The 27,631-nt window shown below is 44.4% G+C and overlaps 1 protein-coding gene and 1 pseudogene across 1 annotated transcript; both read left to right on the forward strand.

Moving 5' to 3' along the window:
* Positions 1 to 1,810: 1,810 nt before the first annotated feature.
* On the forward strand, positions 1,811 to 9,037 carry LOC142052315 (coagulation factor X-like; annotated as a pseudogene).
* Positions 9,038 to 16,721: 7,684 nt separating this feature from the next.
* On the forward strand, positions 16,722 to 27,538 carry PROZ (protein Z, vitamin K dependent plasma glycoprotein). The gene is made up of 8 exons (XM_075091371.1): positions 16,722 to 16,869; positions 18,631 to 18,794; positions 19,858 to 19,882; positions 22,930 to 23,043; positions 24,732 to 24,863; positions 26,086 to 26,171; positions 26,251 to 26,374; positions 26,939 to 27,538. The coding sequence occupies exons 1-8, from the start codon at positions 16,803 to 16,805 to the stop codon at positions 27,448 to 27,450; spliced, it is 1,224 nt and encodes a 407-aa protein (XP_074947472.1). The 5' UTR covers positions 16,722 to 16,802; the 3' UTR covers positions 27,451 to 27,538.
* Positions 27,539 to 27,631: the final 93 nt, after the last annotated feature.

Raw genomic sequence — 27,631 nt, forward strand, 5'->3', positions numbered from 1 at the left:
TAGGCTTTTTTAGACTAAAATAGAGAAAGCCTGAGGGAAAATGTAGCTATAGCCTTCATGTGTGTGCAAAAGGGTGCTGCAGAGAAGTAGGGACTAATCAGCTCTTCATGTCGGTGATGAAGATAAAATACATAGCACATCTCAGGTGCAGAAAGAAAGGTTCACGGAGATCTCAGGGAAAATCTAACTCTGTGACTATCAGAGCCCTCTAATAGATTTTGTCTGGGGGACGATGGAGGCTCTGAAGTTGGTAGTCTTTGAGAGCGGTAGAGGTAACTAGCTGTCAGGCATGCAGCACCATGCGGGCTGCTCTAGGGTAGGGAACGGAGGTGGACAAGCTGGCCTTTGTTATGGTATCCTACAATACAGCAGGAAAACACACTTTTGCAGGTGAGGTGTCCAGCTGGAAGGAAATTCCCAGAAGGATCCTTTGCTGGAGCCTTGGCCAACATGCCAAGAATAATAGAGGTAAACATGACCCCTTATTGGCTCTGTGAGATGGGCTGGGTGATCCTGGAGGTCTTGCCAGCCCGTTTTCTGTGCTTCCAGGTGAATAACACAAGCAAAGGGTCACTGTTATGGTCATGCATTTGTGACCTGCACTAGCAGGGTAATAACAAGCAAGGTTTTCCTTCCTCTTTGCTGATCCCTGATATAGGTGACTCACCTGACAGGATCATCTTCTATAGGCAGGGCCCCAAACCACAAGGCCCTGTCAGCAGCTGTCCCCCATGGAGTGGTGTGAGCCAGGGGAAAAAAAATCCATCCAGAATGAGGTGGAAATTGATGAATTTGTGAAAGTATGGTCTGGCCTGGTACTTGTGACAGAGACCATATTCTGTGTGTCCCAGAGGCCCCATCCAGCCTGCTGCATCTGTACAGGGTACCTACTTACCAGTTCCACTGGATTCCAAAGCTTCACCTACCAGCATGACAGTCAACTTCACCCTAGCTAAAGCACTTCAAGCTACAGTGGTTTGGAATAAAAGGGACCAAAACCTTGTGCATTGCCTTATAGGCCTAGCCCAGAAAAAAAGCCTGAATTTTCCCTCTTGTTTTCTCTTGTTCTGGTTAGCTTCATGCTTTACTTGCTTCCTAAGGCACTACCAGAGCTGGGAGGCAATACCTTTGCAATATGCTTACTGAGCTCTGCAAATTTGGTGCCCTGAGCTACTCCGCGCTTCTGAGATGCCTTCCTGCTTCTGCCCAGCTTGTGGAAGGAACAAAGCTCTGGCTCTGGTTGCTTTGTCTTCCCTGGGGCATGGGCAACAGCTGCCTGGCTAGTAAAGCTCTTTTATGGAAGCTTTGTCCATATTTCCTGAAGATGCAGAGCCACCTGCAGCAGACAGGGAGAAAGGCGATAGCCAGTAGACCACGGTCCTGTAGAAGAAATCAGCACGTGGTGGTCTGGTGTCTGGAGTTTTGGTAGCATAACCAACTTCAACCACACAACCACATGTTATTCTGCTGAGGCAGAACATGTCTTGGTTTATGGACTTCCTTGTTCCTGAGGAGTCTGAAATACTAAGGTGTCACAGCCTCAGTGGCAAACTTAGCTCCATGCAGCCCACGAAGGAGAGAGGGGCTTTGCCAAGACAAGTCACCTGCAAGCTAGCTGGGTGGCACTGCTGCAGCACAGTGTTTTTTCTTGTTTTAACAGTGTCCTGTGCTTACACTGAGCCCAGGCTTTGCTCTTAGGGGTTTTGTTTCCTTGTGAGTTAATGATCTTTGCACTGTAGTTTTTCTCATTTAGTAGCTGCCCCAGAGCCTTACAGAGAAACCGGTGGCAGATGCACAGTAAGCTTGGAGGATGGCAATGGCAGGTCATTGCAGAATAATGTGGCTTCTTCCCATTGTCCTCCTTTTTCTTCAGATGGTGCGGACAAGTACAGCCTTTGCTTTAACTTGGCTTTGTGCTGCTTTGCCTAAACCACACAGGTAATTATTTGCCATTATTTGTGCTTTGTGGACCTGGGTGACAAGAGTGGAAACCCGGTAGCTTTGCTTTCCCACCCACATTGTCCCATTTGTCTGCTGCAGTGCAGTAATACCCAGGGCTTAGTCATTAGGGGAATACCTTTTTAGACTGAAAGAGTTGTGTCAGTGTAAAATACACGGTTAATATATCAGTATGCAAGGCTTTCAAACTGACAGCACAAACAATGTGCTATTCTTCATGTCCTCAAAAGATGTGCTAATAAATAATCCTTACTATCCATTCATAAGATATTGGGTAACAAAATGAACGTCACAATGTTTAACAGTGCAGCGGGGAACCAGAACCCCACACCATCACCCGCTTGTCTAAATCTCAACAAAAACATCACGCCTCCACTTGAGGAAGCTGCCCACCTGTCTTTGCCGTTGGAGCCTGAGATGCTTCTCTACAGAGTAAGTGTGTGAATCATACTGCAGACACAATACATGCTTTGTTGTTTAATTTTGCTCTAAAAGTCATTCAGTGATTAGAGGAGTAATTGGACAAAACTGGACAAACACCTGAGTCATGCACATTACAAGAGCTGGAAGTAAGAGGAAGATTTTGACATGCCAGAGACGAGGCAGGAAAGGTACTTAGTGGGATAAGTGTTGCTCTGAGAGTCTTCAGGATGCTTCAAGGAAAATTTTCTCTTACAAACATGTAGAAAGCAATTTGGAGTGCACTAATCTACATTTGATTTTAACCAACAGACTGGAAGTGGCTGACAATACAAAGATGGAAGTTTACCTTAATAAAAGTAAATGTAAAATGACAGAGCTCATGTAGGAAGTAAAGAAAAAGAACAACAGAATAAAAGTAATGTATTTTTAAAAGAGAGCAAGATTTGGCTGTTACTTAAAAAAAACCAGGAAAACCCAAGGTGTTTAAGGCATATGTCCAAACTATCCCAAGGTCAAGAAAGGACAGGAGGATTAATTAAAAACATAAGCCCCATGACCTGACGTCCAGAAGGAAGTATAAAAAAATCTGTATTTCTGTAAAAGAATTGTGAACATCCTAGCATAAACCCAGAAAAGCTAAGGAGGAAATAGAGTAAGATAAACATGATGTGAAAATCAAGAGCTGATCTAAGTGTGTGGCTATGGGAAGAGAGACCAAGGAAAGTCTTAGTCTAGTCCTAACAGAGAAGAAAAATCTTTATTCCTTAAGATACCAGATTACTTGTGTCCAACAAGGAGGAATGAAGCTGCCGAGTTGCACTACTCAGGAACAAATCACATCACATCAATCTCCTCCAAGGACAGGGTAGCAGGCTGGGTGGCTGCAAAGGATGCAGTATATGTCAGGTGTCTCCATTAAGGGAGGCTTCTAACATCACTTTATATAATGTTTTTATTGTAACCGAAAGAGAAGCACTGGTCTGAATGAAACTGCTGTAAGTGTGGTGATTGTCTGGTTGGGAAACTGTGCTAGTCAGTTGAAAGATTATATGAAGTACAGGGCGCTACATAGGTGAGCCTGAGGACCTCTGATACTTGATATTTTCCACAGTGATGCGCAAGGCAGACGAGATTGTTTACTCACTGCATTTGTAGCTCATTCCAGACTGGAAAGACTACTATACGTTGAGAGTGAGAGTTCAAGACAATCTTGTGAAACTGCAACAGTGGTCCAACATAAATAGGAGGCAATTTGGTAAACACAAGCCCAAAATTTCCACCCTCAGTCACACGGTACATAACCAGGGAAATTTGTAAAATATGTCATAAAATCAAGAAGTCTCCATTTTCACTAGGATGAACAGCTAGGACAAGAAGTAATGGGATCACACCACACTGAAGGACACTCAGTTTAGGTATTAGGAAACACTTTTTAGACATTGTAAGGCTAGTTAGGGAGCACATTAGGCTGTGTGGGTGAGCTGCAGAATCTCATTGTGAATCTGTAGGAACAGGTCAGACAGCATCTTTCAGGACTGGTTTACCTCTCCTTGCTCTCCACTCTTAGTTCTGGGAAGAGCTCTCCCATTCTGCCTGTGATCTTGCAATGCCAGAACTGACCTCAGGTGATTAGTATGAGCCATATACAGACGGAAGAGGAATATTGGAAGGGTCTACCAAGAGTCCAATACTTAATCTATTACTGATACTTTAGTTGTTGCTAATTTTAGCCTCTTACCCACACCCATGTTCATCTTTGCCTTGGTATAATGGCAGTTCTAGCGAGTACAGATTCTCCCTTCCTTCGCCCTCAATGAGCTGCCAGTTATAGCTGGGAAACACTGTGTAAGATGGAGAATAATAGTGGTCTACCTAATGTTGACAGCTTACCAGTTTTAAAATAATGTCAGTCATGACAGTTGTTATTACTAAAGCCTTTGGCAGGAATTGCACAGAATTTCCCAAAATGGTGGGGAGTTTGACTAATGTTTACAAGCAAGGTTTTTATGAGCTGCTTGTGCTGTTATGAAATCACCGTGAATTTGTAACCTGCCTATATATTTGTTTCCTTTGCAGTCATACCAAATGCATGCAAGGTCAACAATGGGAACTGTGAGCAGTTCTGCAAAACTGAATGAAGATGAAGAAGTCGTATGTTCCTGTGCTGGGCTATGCCCTGGGCAATGACAACAAAGCTTGCGTTCCTGTAGATAGGAAGCCACACTCCAAGTTCATTTCATGGGACACACATCGCATCGTCACCACATTTGGGAAGTGCTGGTGTGTTGCAGTGCCGTTGTAGCGTAAGGAATGATGTTAACTGTTCACACTTTTCACATGACTTGCTAGAGGTGTTGCCAACAAAGTTAAGATCTTAGCTAAAGGTCATAATTTAAGTAACAACAAATTGTGCAACTGTGAGTGATATGCAGCGGCAAAAATAGTGCACAGATGTGTCCTGTGCAAGCGAGTGCGTTCTCAGAGCAGACTGCAAAACCCATGTCCCAGCAAGTATGAAGCCATATGAGAAAACGGTGTTACCACAGGGCTCTGATTTCTCTTCTCTCACAGATTGAAACAGGTCTCTCATGCTTTAGGAGATTTTGTCAGAAAGGAATGGGTTAGATTTATCACTGTTTTCAAGGCCTCCAGCTTGCGCTGGACACCTGCAGATCCAAATGAGCAGGAACCCATGAAACTTCTCCCTCTAAAATATACAGTTCACAAGGACTCATTATAATTTCAGTGGTAATGATATAATGTGATTGCAGTTATATCTCACTTGTTTCCCCTCAAATATCACCCGTTCCATTTAAAAGGAATACAACCTGCTTTTGTTTTCTTCTAAAAGCAGGTTTTCTGCAGTTAACATATAGTAACCTGAAGACATTAATAACTACTGACATCGAATTTAAATTAATCAGTTTTTCTTGCATTCAAAGTGAACATTAACAATTATTAATCTTAGTCTAGTCTTCTGTCTGATTATATTTGTTATAATGTCCTTTCTAATTTAATACCAAATTGCTGTCATAAGCTTATAATTCCTAACACAAAATACTTTGCTCTGTTCCCCAATTACAGAAGATTTAATAACAAGTACATGAAAATAATGGTGCCAATAACAGAAGATGTTTAACTTCTAAATACTTTAAAAATGCTGAACCCATTTGCCCACTTGCTTAAAATGGGGCAGTTTTAGAAGTGGAAAATGATTTTTAGTTTTCAACCATTCTGATCCTTTTGCATTTGGAAAGTATTTGTTAATGTCTTGAAAAATCTAGCAGAGCCACCCCTGATAAGGACACCTGCATATCTAATTTTATTGCAAAAGGCTGCTGTCAAGGAGTTGTGCTTGAGCTGTTAAGCAAGTTTTCTCTCATTTTCATGAAGAGCTTATTTCCTGATACCCTGAAGGTTGTTTCCCTGCAAACCATTGTGCTACACTATAGGTACCTACCTGTAACTCTAAAGGCTGCTTTTGACTGCAAAACCCACATTCCAGCAGGTCTGAATATTCTTTTTTTTTTTTTTTTTTTTTTGTGGTGAAGAACAACATGAGGTACACTGGAAGCTAGATTACTTTTCTGACCATGAAACTGTCCCTTATACCAAAGGGTCTGTCAGACAAGCTCTGTTGAATGCACTTCGGTTACAGAAATTCTTTTCACCAGCAACTGTCTTTCCTTCTGCTCTGCTGGCGGTTACCACCCCTTGCGTGTCACTTGACTTGGTGCTTCAGGGACAGCACAGGCACTGCCCCCAACAGAGGTGGAAGATGGTGGTCCTCGACATCCTATAAATTCACTTATATCAGCAAGAAAGGTAGCTAAAGTGACAGCTGGTAGCAGCAGCTGAGCCTTCACAGCTGTTTGCTCAGGGTTATGGACAGGAACGCCTTGCTTTCAGCACGTGACACATGCCTCAAAGTCCCAGTCCAGACATCAAGCATTAGCGTTTTGGTTTTGCCCTAGCAGTCAAGATCCTGTGTCATAAGCTTCAGAGAAATCATGAATCCAGTCAAGAGAAAGTCGCAGGAACCACAGCAAGTCCAGATGCTCATCCTGGAAATGAGGAAACCACCGAGGCCCCAAGCAACCATCCAGAGGTCACCGGGGAGGCTGGCAGTTTACCCAGCATGTCCCTGTGGCAGGTAAGGCACCCCTGTCCTGACATGTTTAACCCCTGACTCTGCTCACTAGGACTGGCAGCCATTTACTCTTCATTGTACCCATCCCCACTAGCCAAGGGGACCTAGCTTGATCTGGGACAGACTTCCCTGGTGTCGTCATTTTGGGTGATTGTTCCTCTCTTCTGAGTGTTTCTGCACAGGTCTCCTACCATGAATGAAGTTGTGCCTCCATTTCAGCATGAAGCAAATGCTGAGGGGGGGGGCCAGGAGAGAGTGGGGTTGCAGGTATGGGACGCAGAGTTGGATAAGCCACAGCGCCCGTTCCCTGCCAGCCACCCCATTAGTCAGGTTGCAACATGGTGTTATCAGAAGAATAGCCCAAGTTCATGGTGTGGCCAAGACAAAAGTGAAACAAACAAAAAACAAAAACCCAAGTAGGAACAGTGCTATTACAATATTAGCTAAATTTTGTTTACAAAATAACAACCAAAACCTGTTGGTAAAATAACTGAATGCACAAACTCTGCTTCAAGCCAGGAAAAAGGTCTGTCTTGACAAGTTTCCTGCTGTGGTGGCTGCATCTCTGTGTAACTCTCACCCTGTCTGAATGAATGTCTACTTTAAGAACACTACTTGAAGCTCAGCTATCTGAGCTAGCTGTCCAGGATTTCTCTGTACATATGTTTCTGTGCTTTATCTTTCTCCCCTCTGCTGCAGGCTGTCCTACTAGTAGATGAGCACAATGAATGGTTTTGTGGGGGGATAGTTCTGAAAGAGTATTTTACTTTCTGGAGCTCATTGCATTAACTAGTCTAAAGACTTCTGGATTCTTGTTGGTAAGTGTTTCTCATTTTGCCCTTTAATACAAAAATAAGAAAGTGTCTCATGTTCCAGTCTCCATATACAAGACACTGAACTCTGCCAGAGTTTTTGTTACCTTCTTGTTATTTCTCAGTGCCTCATGTTGTCCCTTGACTATCAGTGAAATACATATTCAACTTCGTTGAATGGTCAGCTTCTTTAGGCTTGGCTTGGCCTAGTGCATCTTGTATATGATAGAAGCCAAGTATAAATTGGAAAGGTATGTGGGCAAGTAAGGTTGAGCTGATGTGATTAAACTGGTCTAACATTACACCTTCATTCAATTTCCTGTGTTGGCCAAACCTTGAAGAATTCCAGATGCCTCATTCAGATGTTAGCAATAACTGTTTTGCCAGCACATAGATAATACCCTGTCTGAGACTGTTCCATACTTGAAACCTCCAATTAATTTTTTATTGCTATCATTTATGAAAAAGTAGTTTATCACAAATTCTAGGCACTGAAGAATGGTGTCTGAGTCATAAAAATTGTGCTCAGCCTACAACTGTAAAGCAAAAATTGTGTTTGCCTAAACTCCAATTGTCTGTCCGTTTAATTCCCAAAGAGACTTCATACAAATTAAGAAAGACTAAATGTATATAAACTCATAAATTTTTGTATGCAAAATATTGAGGTTTTAGAAGAAAATTAATATCTATTTCCTGTTTAGGTCTGAGTTACTATGTTGCTCTACAAACGAGAGGGGCAAGATCCTTCTCTTCTGTGTTGAGGCTTTTGGTTGTGTATCGTAAGAGTGCCATTGGGAATATTGTAATGAAGCCCAAAACTTTACATCAAAACTTTAATTGTCAGCATTATTCTGATAGAAAAGTTGTGACTTTCTACTTGCTTGGCATTTTGGCAGCCCTCTAAACCCCTGCAAAAAAAGTATAAGATCCTACAGTGTCAGGATACAGGCCTGGTCTATTTTATTTGTACAGTACAATGCCTATACAAAGTGCAAGGAACTTTGGTCCCTTCTTTTACTGAGATGAAGTTTAGACTTGTTGCTACTGTCTTATTAACAACTACTTTAATAATCTGACACAGGGATGGTGGACAAAGAAAAGGAAAAGCCAAGTAGAGCAATGCACAGGTCAGATAAAGAAATTGCATGTTCTGAATTTGATACAGAAACTCTCATCAGCGACATAGCCCTTCTCAAATTAGAGGAACCTATCACAGTTTCTGAAGACGTTCCAGCATGCCTTCCAGAAGAAGACTTGGCTAACGATGTGCTGATGAACCAAACATTTGGAACTGTCAGTGGCTTTGGGATCACGTCTGAACGTGCATGGCTGGTCAAAAGAGTGAAAGTGCTTCAAATCCCTTATGAGGACAGTGTTTGCAAGCTCACCCTTCATAGCCCAGACACAGAAAACGTGTTCTGTGCTGGTTTACAATAAAGGTGGAAAAGGTGTCTGCCAAGGAGATGGAAGAGGCCCCCATATAACCAAATACAATGGCACTTTTTTTTGTTGCTGGTATCATCGGCTGGGGAGAGGGTGTGGATGGTGGGGGAAATATAGAGTATACACCAACTTGTCAAAGTTCCTACTGAAGGTAAGAAGTGTTTTTGACAGAAAATTCTTAACAAAGGAAGCCTTAATGAGGTTGGATTTCATCAGCCTAGTTGTCTTAGCCATCAGATCTGATCACTAAGTAATATTTTCCTCTTTTTAACATGCTTACTAAAATTCTAATAGTTTGTCTCCTTTAAGACATGTCGTCTATTCCTTTATGAACTAATGCCTGGTTTTCAGAAGGTGGGCTTGGACTTCAAACAGAACTTGCTGGTTTTGGACTATAATGAAACTTCTTCAACTGTGATGGTTTAAAAACTCTCTCTGCTTTTGCTGTGATAACCCAAATTTGTCTACTGGAGGCTTTGGCTGTGCAGGTAAGCCCCCTCCCATTGCAATGAAAGTTGGAACTAACTCAACATTTCTGTGGCAGTACCTGCTTTGTAGAAACCAACCAGACTGGGATAATAGCAAAGACAGTATCAGAGTAGGACAGCATTTTAAAAGTCTCTGGAAAAGCTACCTAATTTTCTAGATTTATATATGGGTACACAGAAAAAAGCTAGAAAATGTGAAAACCACCCATGTATCCACACAAGTCTAAATAACGGGGCATGTCACTGAAACAAATGAATTGTTAGATGAAGCTTGTTGAATTGGAAAAGCTTGCTTATATCACTAAAATCACTGGCATTCTTCTGATATTTTCTTGCTTTCTTTCTGAGATACTTTCTTCACCATTGTTATTCATGTTGTAATTTTGGCTATAATAAATTGAATGTATTGCATACAATTTACAATTTACAATTACAAAATTGTTATATGTCATCATCTATATATTGTTATTTAAATTCTTCACAACTGAAGAGTTTTTAAACCTATAAGGATAAATAATCATTCAAGACTAAGAAAAGTCTGACTCTCTCATCAGCTGTGCCTGACATCCTCTGTCTGCCTACTTCAATCCAGAGGGAAAAAAAACCCCTGTTTTTCAGCCAGCTCAGTGGTACATAAAAATGGTTTACTGAATATTAAGATGTTTGAATCTCTGCAGAAGAATGAAGTACTCTCTGATGTACTTTGAAAGGTGTGTCAGTACATATTTTGGAAGACAGGGAAAAGAAAGGTGTTACAAACAATACTGTGGCATAATGATTCTACGATTCTATATTTTTCTCATTCCCTGGCTTCACAATATCCAGTTTACAAGTGTGGAAGTCACCACTTTAGGGTCATTTTTAATATGGATTTTGTTGACCAGCTTGAAAGGAATAGGGTGGCTAAATTTGTCCTGCGATGACCACTATCCTGTTCCCCTGCAAAAAACTCAGTAAAATCATGCTGGAGCCTGTTCCATTTGTATGATTTTCCCCTGGTTTTCTCTGACACACCTCCTGAACTTCAGGACTGCTATATGAACTCAGTCCTGGAGTGACAGTACATTGCAGGTCATGGCGTTCAAGCCACAGAAAGAAGTTCAGCCTCTGATGGCTGCATATGCGACTCCCTGACATCACTGCTCCAAAGGATTTACCCCTGCTTGACTTCCCATAGGGCCTCCATTGAAAACTCTGGTTATACTTCAGCCCTAAATGATATATCAAGAGAGCCAAACCTGATATATGGACCTGTGGGCAATGCTCAGATTTGTCCTGGGGACTACAGGGAGGCCATTGCACAGGGCTTGCACTTGCCTCATTGCCACCCATCTCTCCTCCTACCCAGCCCTGCACTACTGCTTGCCCTGCCTCTGCAGCACTCCTAGTTTATTCATAACCAATTACAAAAGGTACAGAAACCTTCAATGGTCTTCGATCACCATCTTTAGCTCCGCATGAGTTCAGAGGAATCATTCATATGAGTTTCTCCTTCCTCACCTCCCAGTTTGCATTGCCAGGCACGAAGCACCATCATCAGCCTACTCAGATGTTCAGTACTAGATAAGAACAAATTATGTCTGCAAGGACACTTACCCCAGCTGCTTAATTGCACAGAGAATTGCAATTCTCACTCGAGATACATGCCAAGGGACACATCATGTCATCTGTGTTCTGCCTAAATGTCATTTGAGTCTTCACAGAGAGGCTAGAGTTCTAACTCAACCCATCCTGGAAAACTTACTTCCAAACTTGAATAAGGTTTTTTGCTATCATTTCTCAGTATGGATGGATTTTTTTCCCGTCATAAATGCGGAAGTCAACTCCCAAACGCAATCTAGCAGTGTTGCAGTTGTACAAGTCCCCAGAATCTATGTCTCCTGTGGCTTGGGAGTCAGGTTTATGACGGGAGCCACTTCCACCACCCAGTTACATCTGTCTGGGCTGTGGGTGGAAGCTCTCAGGCGTTGGCTTTGCACTGGCATTGCTGAGGTCAGGTCAGGCCTTCCCTCCTGCTGAATCTGTTGCAGAGGAAGTGACTAAGTGACTGGCTGGTCACAGGAATGTCTTAAATCCCAATGTCTGGACACAGCTGCAGGGCTGCTGCCCCAAACCTCAGAGGAAAGAAACAGGCAGAGAGAAGAACAGGAAACAGCATTAAAAAGTCTGAATTCTAGGTGAACTCCACTTTCTTATCTCCTGATTGCCCACTTCAAACTGTGTCAGTGTTCAAGGAGTTTGCCTGAAAATCCTCTTTTTATGTTTCTCTGTGAGCCATCCTTCCCCATTTTTATCCTGAAGTCCAGGCTAGGATAATGGGGAGATATTGTCAGAGAAAATTGGAGAACAAAAAAATAAAATCCTTATCTAAACGGCACAGACTCTAAAGGGAATTTTATTGTGCTTTTTACAGGGGATCAGGATAATGCTCATCTCGGGGCAAAATTAACCGCCTTAGTAAACCCGCTTGTCCATCACTGAAGCTGTATCCAGGAGCTTAAGTGATATGGCCTTGTCTGCGCATGTGCTCTGCCATCCTCTGTCTGTTCCATACCCAGTTTTATTGGTTGCAATTTTAGGAGGGAAAAGGATATTAAGATAAAAGTGGGAGAAAAAGGTAAAGAAACACAAAGGTGGAAATAAAGAAAAATGAATTTTAATAACTGAACCATTAACAACAATTACTCTTTTTAGCAATGTGTGCACAGAAATAGAAAATGTCAGAGCTGGTATCTACAGAGTCACAGAACCATGGAAGGGTTTGGGTTGGAAGGGACCGTCAAAGAGCATCTAGTTCCACCCTCCCTGCCATGGCCAGGGACATCTTTCACTAGACCAGGTTGCTTAAAGCCCCACCTAGCCTGGGCTTGAACACTTTCAGGGACGGGGTAGCTGTCAGAGTAGTTCCAAGATGTGTTTTGGTTTTGCTGCTGGGCTGTCAGGAGACTTGCACAACCTTGTGACGAGGCTTAAGTCCTTGTTGTGGGTGCAGCATCCACATGAGCGAATCAGAGCTCCCCCGGGTTACCTTCCACCCCCTGCCCACTCCGCCAGGATTTCCTGCAACCTGTAACCACAACAGAAGGGTGGTGCTGACGCTCCTCTGAAATTACTGCAATTTCCTCCAGCTTTTGAAATGGTGGTGCCCTTTGGATTTGGCAAGAAAAACTATTTTTTTTCTGCAGATGGTGAACAAAAGTGGCTGACAATAGTCCAGGCATTTAAAGATTAACCCTTTGCAGAGTATGTGCTTCCTCTCTGCTGGTCAGGCAAAGTTCAGCTGACATCTTTGTAGCTTCTGTACATGCAAAGACCCATGCTGCTTATAATCGTGGATGCTGATAACTGTGCTTTGTACAAGCAGAGTGTACACTGGCACGTACATGGGATTAGCTTGTGTCACTCATTGGTAGCTCTTGACCAAGACCATACATGACCACAGTCACCTGTTTTGGACTGACTGGTGTCTAGTCAGGGCTGAGGGATGCATTCCCATTTTGTTGTTCCTGAACAGTTGTCTGCAAGAGATCATTTCATCTTTAACTTGAAAATCTCTCCCTTGCCCCTGTATCTGTTGCTTCCACATCCATATTCCCTATGCAATGAAAGCCTAAAGCTCCACAACATATTTGTCCCAAAAAATCAGCTCTCTGACAGAAGAATTACTGAGTAAATCCACAACAAAACCTGTCCTCTGCCCTCTCCATCTCTTTTGAACTGACAGTGATTGCTGTGATTTACCTGCAGCTTCTCCAGGGCTCTTCCCTATGGGGAGGAAGAGACCAGCTTGGCAGGGGGCAGCCAGTCCTGGCCTCCTCCTCTGCCTCAGGCAAAAGGATGGTGCATTGAGGACTCATCAATGCTCAGGGCACAGGGCAGGTTTTGTCTTCAGTTTGTTGGGCAGGAGGCAGGAGATGAGTGACCTGCGTGGAAAATGATGACATGGAGGACAAGGAGGTGGCTTGCTGTAGCTGCGGGGGTTTAGCAAAAGAGGTGACAGGGCCATGGAGTTCAGCAGCTCTTTCTCTGCTGCCCAGTGCCACATGGGGGTGGACAGGTGTTGCCCGGGGTGAGCTGCAGCAGGGCTGCAAGCACATCAGTCGGTCACACTCACTCCTACCTCCTTGCCCTGCCAGCTGGGGCTCTGGGTAACCTGGAGCTAGGAGAAAGCACAGAGGAAGCCAGCAAGGTTTTGAGGACCACACCAGAGGCAAAATGGGGTGGGAGAGGAGGCAGGGGCAAGAAACTGGCCAGGTCCATCTGCAGCACAGATGTCTCTGGGCAGAGGGGCTTGGAGGAGCCCCTGCTATCGCCTCACTTCCAGTGAGGTGAGCATTGCCGGGTCACTAACCACCAACGTACACATCTCTAAGCATATCAGTGAAAACACATCCTTCTGTTTTCTTCTGCCCCTGTGCTCCCAGAGCTGTGGTCTGGCAACAGGCTCACAGGACTGGGGGAGGGGGCACGGTACGAGGTGGCACTGGAGGGGTCTGCTCCTTGTGGGCACAGCTGGTGTCCCTTGTCCTCCTCCCAGCCCTGTGGCAGCAAGATGCTGTAGGCTTTCCCTCATCCGAGGGCTCCCAGCTCCCTGCTGAGGGCTGACGCAAAGAGAAGATAAGGAAAGGTGGGACTGGAGCTGCTCCTGTGAGCCTGTACCTCCTGCCACAGGGCAGGTGCACCACAGCCCACTTCAACTTGAACCGTCTTCAGCATCCACAACCTAAAATTCACTGCAGTGCTGGCATGCCACTTGGTGGGAGAGCACCCCCCAGGAAGAAATATGGCTGCAAGCCCAGCCATCAGTTTTCATTATTTGCTGAGTGCGGGGGAGACGTTTTCTGGAAAATAATTGCTGTCCCCTTTTGCTAGCTGAGGTGGGCATTTCCCAAAAGAATATGATAGTGACAGAGTTATTCAGGACAGCTGCCCCGACCACAGCAGGGCTGATGGTGATCCAGGGGCACCATGTGAATGGTATTGGCATGTCTCCATCAGTGCCTGGGCAGCTGATCTGCAAACCCTCTTTCCTGGGCTCCCTGTGCTGTTGGGGGGACGATGTCCGTGGGAACCAGTTGCTAAAGCAGGACCAACTAACCCACTTACCCCACCCTGAGGAACTGCAGCTTTCGCAACTGACACCGTGTGCAGGCTTCAGGCTGGAAAGAATAACCCTTCAAGCAGCAGACAATCCTTAAGCAGGGCTGCAGGAAATAGGGGTGCAGGACTCTTTAATGAAACACGTCTCCATGTGCTCACTACGATAATCAAAGGAATGGAAACATAAATGCCAGTAACTCTTCATAAAGAAACATGTGAGGAAAGAACTGCCTTTTAAAAACCATCTCTTTATGCAATTTTCCATAATATTAGGAAAATTAAAAAGTAAGACCTGTTGCAATAGTATCAACACAGAAGAGGCCAAGTCAGTGCCATAATGTACTGATTACACTGTGGCCCATCCCCAAGGACACAGCTGCTCAGTCAAGGAATACTTTGTTTAGAACAAACAGAGTAAGAAAAAATGACCATGTAAACTAAGGTCTGGTGAGAATACAGCTTGTGAAGCTCTGTGTTGTTATTATTAACCGAATTTGAATAATCACCTTATACCTACAAAAGTTTGTTAATTAACACAGGTTTGCAAAATGTAAACAGCTTGCTGGCTTCTGCGAAGTCCTGTGCTGACATCAAGTGGTGACATATTTTTCATGCTGAAGGGAGCCAGACTTCTTGTACTGTATATGCACAGGGTGATATTTGTTATGACAGAAAGGTAAAGGCAAGTAGAGAGGGGCCACAGTGGGGCTACAGCAGCTGCCTCACTGGCAGGCATCCCCATGGGGGTGCTCAGCTAGAGGAGTATGGAAAAGCAATGCAGCCACCACCATGCAAGGTGAGGAGGATGAGGTGAGCCTCTTCAGAGACCCCTGAGCACGAGGTGCTGGCTGAGCCCCCCAGCACCCACCAGATGTGACCGCTGGCAACAGCCCCCCCCTCCCCCCAGCCAAGAAACACCCAGCTGGGAAATGTACAATGGGGCTTGGTGGCCTCAGAGGACTGAGAAGAGCACGGAGACCTCATTTACTAATGAAAGCCTGACACACAGCTAACCAAAGAGGATGGGAGGCTGTATTAATTAGTTCTGCAGAAACATCAAGGAGGGAAAAAATAAGCATGTATGGTTATGAACTGTCTGTAAATAAAGTCAAGCTTGATATTAGAAGGGTTTTAACTCCGACTGAACTTCTGGAACAACATCCTGGCAGAGATTGTGCAGGAAAAACCTCTCACAATGCCATTTTAATGTGGAGGTTAATTATTTGCTGAAGGCATATGGGCCCGTGATGTGAGCTGCAACATCAGCCCTGGGTTGGCAGGGACTGGTCTTGTTAAGGAATGTGGTATGCTGCAGCCCTGCTCATCTGCCTCAGTACTCACAGAAGCTGGTTTTAAAAACTGAAGTTGATGGAAAGTGAAGTTTTATTTGGGGATTTACCCATGAATGCTCAGATCAATTATACTTTGTTACAGGAGCTGTATACTCAAATAATAGGTGGGAATTTATGACATGAAAACACAGAATGGTCTTTCTGTTTCCAAGTCAGATTAAAAAAAACCCCACTTTTCCTCTCACTGGTTATTACTTTGACTGTAGAGATGGTTTCCTGCTCTTCGCAGGGGCCTGCCTGTGTGGGGAGCCAAAAAACTCCCTGCAGCGCCATTGCCATGGCAGAGCCCAGCCTGTGCATGCCAACACTTGGATCCTTCCCCTCATCCTGGGCCAGGCAGGAGGGCGGCCCCGGCTGCTGGGTGCATGGCACAGCAGCCCAGGGAGGTGCTCCCATCCACTCCGTACTTAGGCCTCCTTTCATAGACTCTGTGTGTCACCAGGATCCTGAAGTCAGGAAGAGTTTCCCATGCTCTGCTTCATGGCTGGGCAGTATAAACCTAAAAGTGAAAAAGAAAAATGCCATATCCATTCAGACATATCCCAGGGGAAATCCCACGCTTGGTTGCTCCAAAAGCCAACGGGATTTGGCCAGTGCAGCCAAGCCTCGGCAAATATTTTGTGGGGACAGTGTATTAAAGAACCATGTCATAAAATTCATCCCTGTAGTCATCATCCAGCTTGTGCTTTGATATGGTACAAAGACATTTTCATACAGTTCATCTCTACCCATTTTGTGTCCCAGTAAATGAAGGCAGGGGGTGGGGGGTGGGAGGAATACCCCAATCTTGGAGCTATTTTCAGCAGAGTTAGCAAACCTGCTCTACTTTCAGCCAGTGCACTCAGAGAAGGGGCACTGTTGCACCACTAAGCAGTTGGTTGGGGGATTTTTTTGTTTGGGTTTTTTTTTTCCCAGTTTTTCATTTCATGTGTTGACATTAAGGCCAGGCTTTGCCCTTAGAGGTTTTGTTTTCTCATGAGCAGCTGGACTTTAAACGTCAACATCTCTCATGTAGCCATTTCCCCCAAGAGCTGCAGGAATGCAGGCAGGCCACCATTAGGCTCAGAGGGTAAAAATGGCAAGGTACTCTTGGACAATATTGTTTCTTCTCTCTGCCCTTTTCCTTCAGACAGAGCAGACAGGTATGGCCTTTGTTTTGTTGTGGCTTTAATTCTGATTTGTGCTACTGCTCTTCTAAACACGCCAGTAATTTTGTACCTTGTATCGTGGTAATTTGTAGCACAGGGTGACACCACTGAAAACTGTTCCTGAGTTTCCTTACATTTCTCCTGTGTTTTTTTTTTGTTTGGGTTTAGTTTTGGGTTTTTTTTGGGGGAATGGGGGGGGTTTGTTGTTGGTTTTGTTTGTTCGGGTGTTGGGAGTTTTTTGGTGTTTTTTTTTTTTCATATAGCTACGTAAAAACTGAGGTAAGTTACTAAGGCAATGTAATTTTGAATTACTATCATTTAGACCAGTGTGATATTTTGGCTTTTCTTATCATTCCTAAAGAGCACCCAGGTATTACAGAGAATTTTGTTTTACATTTCTAGTTGCTGCTGAAATAAAAATAAGTCTTATGAAAGAGGCTGAGATGCATGCATGTTATAGCTTGAAGAAATTTATGTTTCTGTATTAATCCCCCATGATTTGCCAATATTAAGGAGAAGCTGGGCAAGGAGGAAACAGATGGTGACCAATTAAGAAGACCAAAACACCCCTGGCAGCAGCAGAAATGTGCACTGCCAGTTATGCTGGATGCATCGGAACCACTGTGCACCACAAATGTGCACTGAGGGGTCAGATAACACTTTAAAATGCAAAACACAATCATGAAGCTTTTTCTTTTTTCTTGTTTAATAGCACATGCAAGCCTGTTGCTTATCAGATATCCTTCAAAAGCATAACTATGCATTTGTATGCAATTTCAGAATGATCTTGTTATTGCCATCACTTTTTCCAATTCTAATATTATTAATTTTTTCAACCTTTGTGTCCAGCAGTGCTGGGCCCCCAACCACTGTATAAAATAAAAAAAAAACAACCCTAGTCCCTGCCTGAGCAGGTTTACTTTCCAAGCAGAGGAGAACTGACAAATGCATGCTGACACACAGAGCCACATACTGCTAAATGTCAAAGGCAACAGGCTCCAGCATGGCACCAGCCATCCGGCTGGCAAGCAATTTTTGTTATGGGCATCACTGCAAAGAGGAGTTTTAAGATCTGATAACTCTCATGTCTTTGATCTCTCCTTCTCAGATCCTCTCCTTTACTCAGATCAAAAAGATCATGGTGTCTTCCACATAAAGGATGGTATATAATATAGCCCTTGTAACTGTGGGCATTGCTGAGGGTTAGCTTTTATTTATTCTCCTTAAGAGAGAATTGATTCAGAACTCAGCCATGTCATGGTTTTGCTTCTCAGCAACAAAGTCTCTGTGAACTAAGACTGAAGGGCATCAGTTCGGATCTAGCGTCATAAATTAATATGAACGATTTTCACTTCTGCTGATGAGTCCGAAAGCCCCACGCAGTCTTTCAGAACAGCCTCTGCCTGTATGATAATACTTCTCCCCTTTCCCTGGCCATGCCACAGCAACACTGCTCTGTATGTCTGGTGCAGGAGAAAAAAAATGCATCAGGAAGGTCTTCAAATTCCCTCTGCTTGGGACCAAGTCAGGCTGTCCCCAAAAGGAAAAAGTCATGATTCCTCAGCTGAGTTTGGCCTAAGAAAGCAGGGTTCTTTCAGTATGTCAGCTTAATGTGCCTGAAACCCTAAATCAGCCAAAAGATTTCTCTTCATGATTAAAACTGGCTGCTTAATAAGAACTTTAACAAAATGGTGAAAATAGATAAGGAAATTGATCTAAGTACTGACGTTAGCATTTTGTTGTACAACGTTGCAGTGTTTATATCAGCTGATGATGCAAACAAAGTTATAAAGAGACAGAGGCGTGCCAGTTCCCGACTTTTGGAGGAGGTCCTCCAAGGCAGCTTGGAAAGGGAATGCCTTGAAGAGAGATGTACGCATGAAGAAGCAAGAGAAGTATTTGAAAACGATGAAATGCTCGTGAGTATTTTGTTTACCTGTATACATATTAAAAATTACTGCCTCGGTCCTTTACTATCAAATTCAGCCCTGCAGTCTGCATCATTTGTTTGGATTTCTCTCCATGTAAAATCTTTGTGCTTTGCACCTCAGCAGGTAGCAAGCAGCTGTCTTCTGTGGTCCAAAAGGAAATGCAGAGGTCAGCTCTGACACTTTTGAAGTCCCTTCCTGAAAATGTGTGCTGCACCTTGTGTTGTGGAAGCATATAGCTGTTGTCCCATCCCGACCACACACAGAGAAATACAGCTTCAGCATCCCTTCGGGACCAGGAGGGGCAAGGGGGCATTGGGATGGGGGGAAGCAACACACCAGCAAGTAGTGGAACCTATAGAAAAATATTGCAAGTCCTTTCGTACAAGAGGCCCCTCCTGACATGTACAGCCGGGTGCTGTGCTCTTTAATGGGAATCTGGTCAGAGACTGTGTTTGCAGGGAAAGCAGAGGAAAGAGCCATGGGGCTGCCCATGGGCAGCCCCAGTGCTATGGGGAAAGCTGGTAGGAGGAGGTACAGGGAGTGGGGAGAGGTGTCTCCTCAGGGAAAGCAGTGACAGAGCCGGCTGCAGTGCCCAGGGAAAAGTGGGACACACAAAGGTGGTGACCCATGTTAGTGACCTGCACCTCCGCCCTCTGCTGTCCCCTCTGCCTCCAGAAGCACCTGCTGGGGACAACAGGGATGGGATGGGACAGGATGGGGGTCACTTCTCAGGCCACTGAATGCGAGAGAGACAATGGCCAGTTTTTCCAGGAAGCCGTATTGCTAAAGGATTCAGCTGTTTCTCTCTTGCCTGCAAAGTGTTTCTTTTCCTTTACAGCTTCTTAAGAAACAATAAAATGAACAGGATGGAACTCCCCTCCCACCTCATACAAATTTTCCTGGCAGGGCAGAATTTGCAGTTGTGCAACTATGTAAATGTTAAACCACAGCATATATTCTCTCATATAATGTTTTTGTTTTATCAAAATATTTATGGAAGATTATATTATTTGAGAATTAAAATCTAATTTCCCACTGTTTTTTTTCCCAGAAAATGTTTTGGGATGCCTACTACGGTAAGGTGGCCTCTTGATTTCTCTCCTTCACAGCAGTGTCACACTATGAACATTAAGATTCAGCCCAATGCTGGTTTTCTGAGAGTTTCTAGCAGTTTATTCTACAAGAAACACCCAATCACTGTTTGTCATGTCTGTAGTAAAGCAGGAGGAAAAGTCTTGATATGAAAGGATTAAAAAAGTCATAAATAGGAAAAAACAGTTAAGGCTGCAAAGCAAATAAAAATTGAAGGTGAGTAGATGTTATCCTAGTAAATAAGTTATTCCTTTTCCTGAACTTAAGGCTGTACTGAAACGGCCTGAGACATGAGAAAATCTGCTTTGCTGACATTATAAAGCAGCACAGCTTTACTAGCAAAACCTTCCAAATACAGACCTAGCACTTAAACCTGAGTGAGATAATAGGTGTTAAAAGCTACTGGGCTGTCTGCAAACTCTAGAAGCTGGCACTGCATCATCCCTTGGCAGCTGTCAAGCCAAAAAACAAATCTGTAAAACCTGAGGGGTTGATGTACCTAGGTGCCTCCTGAACAAGGAGCCTGGGGCACCAGCTTATTATGACTCTGCCTTAGACCCTGCCTCTTTTCTGCATGCCTCGTCTTAACGTTGTCTTTTGTTTTTTACATAGCTTTTATGCATTTCTAATCTTAGATTTAGACAGTGGATAAGGTGGTGGCAAAACCAGCAGTTAGTATTAATTTTCTGCAGAAGCCGCTAAAACACTGAGTCTGGGGAACCTTTACGTAGAAGAATCCCATCAGTGATATGCTATGAAGAATGATGCTAAATATCTGGCCTTTCATTACTTCTGTAAGAGTGGGATTAACTTCCGATTTCAGTCATTGGATGTTTGTACTAAGCACGTCATGCAGGCTTCCTCTCCAGTCTATGAAGAGAGAAGGGCAACTGGTTAAGGACAGTCCATCCAAACAAGCTTAGCCACAATCAGGATGCATTAATGGCTTTGGCCTCAGGGGTGGCTTCCTCGCTGTACTTAAAAGATATTACATCCTGCCTTCTTCCTACAGAACAGTAGTGTGTGTTTCCTTCTCTGTGATATCTTTTCTAACATTCTGAAGAGTGTTGTCATGCCTCTCTATGGCTTCTTTCCTCCTCACTAAACAAACCCACTTTTTCATCCTGTCCTCCAAAAATCTCATTTTCTAGACCTCTGGTATCTGTGTTGCTTTCCTTCCATATTCCGGGGTACAGTAGATAAATCTGCATTGTGAATAAAAGAGGGCTGGGGAGAAAGGTTGTGCACGACCTAACTGCTGGCTCACTGTTTTGCTGCTTTGTCTCTGTTCTCTACTGCTCCACCATGGTCTTTTCAGGTCAAAGCTGGTGTAGCGGCATCTTGCTCTAGCATGGATGTACGCTGTCAGGGCACTTGGCCAGAGGTCACACTTGTCCCTGACCCTGTTTTATTGACAGTATAAACTTAGCTATTGATAACCTCTCTTTAAATATAATTTTCAAAACAGTTTTGTGCATGCTTTGTAGTAGTCTGTGTTTTCCTCGCTCACTTAATGACAATGTCATCTGAGACATTTCTATTCTATGATGTTCACTGGTTCCCCACTAGGTCCTTTATTCTGTAATACAATTAGATGTGATTGGTTTGGATTTTTTTTGATCTTGAAAAATGCATGTTGGTTGTTACTTGCCACCTTCTATTTTGCTGGGCACTTACAAACAGTTTAATCATTTCGGTAGCTTTCCAGTAACAAAAATAATGCTGATTTCTCTGTAATTCCTTGAATCGTCTCTTTCCTCCTTTAATAAAGCTAGGTGCTTTTTTCCTAGTCTTACAGAACCTCATCTGACCTTAGACGCTTGTTGAGACTTCCTTACCTAGATTTGAGCATATATTTCAGAGGCTTGAAACCATCTAACTTACTTCAGGCTGTAGGTGCAGCACTTCCCTAGCTCCAGCTACCCACCACTGATGCTAGAGGTCCTCAACTCTACCTGCTCAGCTGTGCTGAGGGGAACCCCTCTAACCCACCCAAAAACCCTCCCAGGAGACCTAAATTGTGCTGGTGGCAGCTAACTGCAGGTGGGGTGCAGGGTGAATGCTTTAAGCCAGTATTTTAGCGCTGCTAAAGCTAAGAGATACACGTGCCCATAGCCTGAGCAGATGGCGGTTGGGTTTTTTCCCCAGTACTACGCAGAGTTTTCACCTTTCCATCCCTGATATCAATTATGGCAGCCCACTGACTGAAGTTAGCCTCTCTAATTAAATTTTAAATTTTAGAAAAATTGGAGAACACATCCTGGGTTAGGCTTTTCTGGCTTGCTGTCTGATTGCTCATGTCTACAATAAGCAGCTATTTGGAGAAATTTCCAAACTGGTTTGGAACATTTCCAGTGGCAGCTTAAAGGGAAACTGGCAGCTCTGCCTGGTGCTTCACCTGTAGTGAGGTATCGTCTGGTTTCGATGTTTGGTTCATCAGAAGGACTAAGCTTGATAGTGTCCAAGCTGCTGTATTATTGTACAGATGTGTAAAAGGCAGATTTCCTCCTAGTTTCATGTTGCTCTCTGTATAATTTTGATGCCAGTTTTTTTTATCCATATATCCATATAATCTTTTTTTTTTTTATCCATATGCATAACAGCCTAACATGGGAGACCTAAACCACCAATCTCATATGACATTTGTAACAAGCACATGACCTGTAAGTCAGTGCTTTTCCCTGAAACAGAACATCTGTCCTCCAGAAGCAGGCTCTGCCTCTGGGCACCTCCTGGCCTCCTTGCCAGGGCCTGTGGCAGCACCTCCAGAAGCAGAGTCTTGGGATAAAATTACTCATGAGTAATTTTAAGATTTCAAGAAATCAGATTTCTTAAACTAGGTAACAAGAATTAAGAAATTTAAAGAAAGTCTTCTTTAAAAAGAAAACTGCATTTTGGTGGGATGTAGCCCATTTCCTTCCAATCTGCATTTTGCAATGCTTCTCCGAGCGGCTCGCATGCTGGGAAGGGGGCTGTGTAATTCAGGTCAGCAGCGGTGGTGACTCGTCCCTCTCTTGCGGCATTTCTGCAGGCGGCAGGAGGTGCTCGTCGAGCCCCTGCCAGCACAACGGCGTGTGCCAGGACAGCATTCGCGGCTACACCTGCACCTGTGCTGAGGGCTACGAGGGAGAGAACTGTGCTTTCGGTAAGGCATCGCCCCCTCTTCTGAGAAGCCCTGTCTATCCTATCCCCAGGAAGCCATACACAGCTCTCTCATTACAGCTGGTTATCAGTTTTTAGATTAAAGTACACAGTTCTCAGCAGAGCAGGGATGATTTGTGCCGCCTGGCTACTGAAATGTTATGGTATCCTGAGGGTATGAAGGCTGCCTCTTCCCGCTGAGCCTCCCTTGTCTGGGGATGCAGCAAAAGGGCTCATGGGTGGGCTCCAAAGGCAGCCCTTCCTTCAAGCCAGCAATGTGCGCTTGCAGCCCAGAAAGCCAACTGTATCCTGGGCTGCATGAAAAGCAGTGTGGCCAGCAGGTCGAGGGAGGTGGTTCTGACCCTCTGTTCTGGTGAGACCCCGCCTGGAGTCCTGTGTCCAGCTCTGGAGCTCTCGGCACAAGAAGGACATGGAGCTGTTGGAGCCGGTCCAGAGGAGGCCACAAAAATGATCTGAGGGCTGGAGCACCTCTCCTACAAGGACAGGCTGAGGGACTTGGGGTTGTTCAGCCTGGAGAAGAGAAGGCTGTGGGGAGACCTTATTGTGGCCTTTCGGTACTTAAAGGGGGACTATAGGAAGAATGTGGGCAATCTCTTTAGCAAGGCCTGTTGTGACAGGACAAGGGGTAATGGTTTTAAACTAAAGGAGGGTAGATTTAGATGGGATATAAGGAAGAAAAGTTTTACAATGAGGGTGGTGAAACACTGGCACAGGTTGCCCAGAGAGGCGGTAGATGCCCCATCCCTGCAAACATTCAAGGTCAGGCTGGACGGGGCTCTGAGCAACCTGGTCTAGTTGAAGATGTCCCTGCTCACTGCAGGGGGCTTGGACTAGGCGACCTCTACGGGTCCCTTCCAACCCAAACCGTTCTATGATTCTATGGTTCCCACTGTCACCCCGGCTCCCTGGCTTCTTGTCCTGCTGCAGTTCCAGGCAGCAGCATGGCCTAAAGAACCAGTGGCTTTCCAGCCACCCCAGAGCCTTCAAGGCCACATGCGCCCACTAGTCTCTCTCTCAGGACAGAGGGACTCCAGAAAACAAACCATTTTCAGTGGAAGTGTAAAAGGCATAAAGCAAAACGGATGCTTTCTGGCACATAAACCACCCTGGGCTGGATCCTATATTTTTACATCTGCCAGGTTCTACTTTCCAGCCCTTACATCAGTGTTTCTGCTGGTTCAGAGGTCTCCTGGGGTAGGAGACGCCCTGGCTGCGGCAAGGCAGGGTCATTTTCATTACAAGGGGTGTGACTGGACAGAGACAGGCCAGCTTCCTGGGGAGCACAGCTGCCACCCCCAGTGCAGAGAGTGTTTCATTTAAAAGAGCAGAAAGAAAACCCATGGCATCCTTCTGTGGGTTCACATGAAAGGCCTAGTATGACCCTTGGCTACTAATGCTCCCCAAAACTCAGAGGTGCAGACAGTCTGGTGCAGGGAGATGCTGGGTGAGCACAGTTTGCAACCAGTCTGTGGAAGCTGCAGGCTCAGCTGTCTCCAATTTCTGCTTAACAAAGGCAACAACAATGTGGGGGAAATACTACCAGGAGAGAGTCCCTACCCACCTCCACATAAAGTGAGTAAACGTAAAATGCTCAGTAAAAAGGACTCAAGCTATGCAAGAAAACTCCAGCTGAACTGTTCCCAGTGCTTTTCTTCTGCTTGTTCTGTTTAGCTAAAAATGAATGTCGCCACCATGCAAAAGAAGGTTGTCACCACTTCTGTTACCCAGGAAGTGATTCCTACCGTTGCTCCTGTGCTGATGGCTACAAGCTTGGGAAGGATGAAAAACAGTGCATCGCATTAGGTAGGTGTAAGCATGGAAGTACAGTGGGCACGTGCTCAGTGCTGGGCTGGGCAGACCTTCCTCTGATGTCCAGGTGCAATCAGCCTGTTTGGAGGCTCAAGCGATGAGAGTATTTCTGACCTTCCAAACTGGGTAGAAAAAGGAGGAATCTAGGGACCACCACCCAAGACGACAGAGCCATGGAAAAAGAAGAAATATTTGATCCGAACATTTAAACGCAGGTCTGCAGAGAGGACTTGCATCATCCTATATATCACTCACTGGGCCGGGTTTTCTACTCCTATGCTTGGTGAAGAGTAACCCCAGTGAAGACCTGCCTGTTTGGGAGTGAGGTTCAGTTGATTCCGATCAGGCACCTGATGGTGTGGATAAATGAAGGGCAACGTTTGCTGCCATGTTAATTGTTTGAAGCAGTAGCCCTCTTCATTTTTTCAGTCTCATACTAGCTGTCTTATTCAATCTCATCCCGTTATAAACTAGGTCTACTAAAAACACAGTAGTATACTTAGGCCTTTCTATATATCAGCAAGTAGGGCAGCCAAATAGGAGTTGAGCTGTAGAGCCACACTTTGGTGATGAAGGCTTGATGTCCACACTCAATACACATTTCAGGTGGGCTTTACTTTGGTCCTGTGGACTAAGCACCTGTTAGCTATGGGAGTACATTAAGCACACTCCTGGATGGTGTTTTTGGGTTTAGCTTCACCTGAACAGAATCCAGTTTGTGTGACCCAAAACAATGCCTCAAGGTGAACAGAAAGTGTGATAAATCCACTTGAAAAGCACACTTGCTCTCTGAACCAGAACACAAAGGCACGCGCATCTCTAGAGTGATGGCTTTAACAAAGAAAACCCAGGATTACCTTGTCCTAACTGGGCCACAGCTATCGGAGACTTGGCCAATTCAGATACAGAATATAAAGATGAAGAAGCAAGCTGTGGTGATGGTTGGCTGGAGAGGAAGCCTCACTTCATTACAGACACAATGAAATCTTGTCACCACAAGCCTAATGCAATGACACAAAATGTTCACCGCCATTGCTATTAGACTAGAGATGCCAAGCTGATTATTCTAATTCTCACCAGCTGAGATACTGTCCTTTTTCTCGGTGCAAAAAACAAACCCCAAAGCCGAGGCAGAAGTAATAAGGTATTTGCAGGTGTTAGTTATCTTGAAATGATACAGCATGAGGTTTTCTTTTTTTTTTAATTCATTTGCTAGATCAGTGCGCATGTGGGAGACTGCAAGACAGCGATAATCTGATAAGTGAAACCAGGAAGAAACATGACAAGCAATTCCCTTGGCAGGTATTTCTAGCAGTTCGTGAAACCTATCACTGAACCTCACACGGCCAGTGCTAGTTATCATCTTTTTGCATTTTCTTAGGTCCTGCTGCTAAACTCAGAAGGGAAGGGCTTCTGTGGCGGAGTGCTGCTAAAAAGTAATTTTGTATTGACTACAGCAGAGTGCGCCCTTCTGCACAGCCACTTTGGAATCAGGGTTGGTGCTGGTAGGTGCTCATACACGTTTTCTCTTGTTGTAGCATATTTTAGTATTGACAAGCTAAGTTTAAAAAAATCTTACTAAAATTTCTGCTGCATAAAAATATTGTTAAAGGAAACAAATCTGCTGTCATCTCATTTAAGCATCTCAATTAAGTATCTTGAGCTAGAACTACAGCTGTCCCACACCCTTCTACTAGGCAAGCAGAGAGACAACTACTTCTCAAATGCAATTCACAACTCACCACCTAGAGATAAGCTAAACCAGGTAGATTTGGGGACAGCTTCCCCCTGCCCAGCAAGGAAAAAATAGTTTCATGACAAAATCTACTTCTCTTGTTGGGTATTTGTCCTTCCCTCTGAAATTATGCATGCTTCTACACTGCATTTTTAAGCTGCCAAGACACCGTTCCTAGTTTGCCTTTACTACAGCTGTTTTAAGAAAAAGCTCCTTTAATTTTTCTACTGCCTGTATTTCTTAGCATGACTAGGCAGCCATCGTCAGTTTGCGTGCAGTTTTCAGGTCTCCAATACATTATTCTTAACAGCAGTAAAATGTCATTGCTTCACAGGGCATAATGGAACCAGCGGAACGGAGAAGATAATGCAAGTTAATGAGAAACACATACACATCCGGTATGATGAAGACACTGGTGAGAACAACATTGCATTACTACGACTCCAAGAGCATGTCGAGTGCAACAGCCACCAGCTTCCTGTATGTGTCCCTGAAAGAGACTTTGCAGAACACATTTTAATTCCAAAATTGGCTGGCACAGTCAGTGGCTGGAGAATGGAAGGTGATGAACTTCAAGGCGATGAGTTGCAAGTTTCATACCTTCCTGCTGAGGACTGCAAACAAACACTCAACATAAGCCTCACGAACAGGCAGTTTTGTGGACACCTCCAGGAGGCCGTAGACAAACGACTGGCTGGAGGAAGCTTTTTAGCTACTGAGTATAAGGGCACTTGGTTTCTGACTGGTGTCCTGGGATCTTGGCCACTAGAAGACACTGACTGGGAAACAATCCTATTCACCAAAACCGCGAGGTATATGATATGGTTTAAACAAAAAATGAAGTAAGACAGAAACACAACCAACCCTCCAGCACTAAACCCCTACCAATCACTGCGAGGAAACATTTGGATGCAGCCAGTACACCCATTTGACTCTATCACGATTTGCAGCAATGGAACTTGCAACAATGATACATACATAACTCCGATTCATACAGAAAAGCCCATTTGTCTTTCCTTCTTCTGTT

Source organism: Phalacrocorax aristotelis, chromosome 1, assembly GCF_949628215.1.
Source record: "Phalacrocorax aristotelis chromosome 1, bGulAri2.1, whole genome shotgun sequence".
Lineage (NCBI taxonomy): Eukaryota > Metazoa > Chordata > Aves > Suliformes > Phalacrocoracidae > Phalacrocorax > Phalacrocorax aristotelis.

Coding starts and splice junctions, on each gene's coding strand:
- PROZ (XM_075091371.1), top strand. CDS start 16,803: ATGGCAAGGTACTCTTGGACAATATTGTTTCTTCTCTCTGCCCTTTTC. Junction 23,044..24,731: donor GGGAGAGAACTGTGCTTTCG/GTAAGGCATCGC, acceptor TGTTCTGTTTAG/CTAAAAATGAATGTCGCCAC. Junction 24,864..26,085: donor AAAACAGTGCATCGCATTAG/GTAGGTGTAAGC, acceptor TTCATTTGCTAG/ATCAGTGCGCATGTGGGAGA.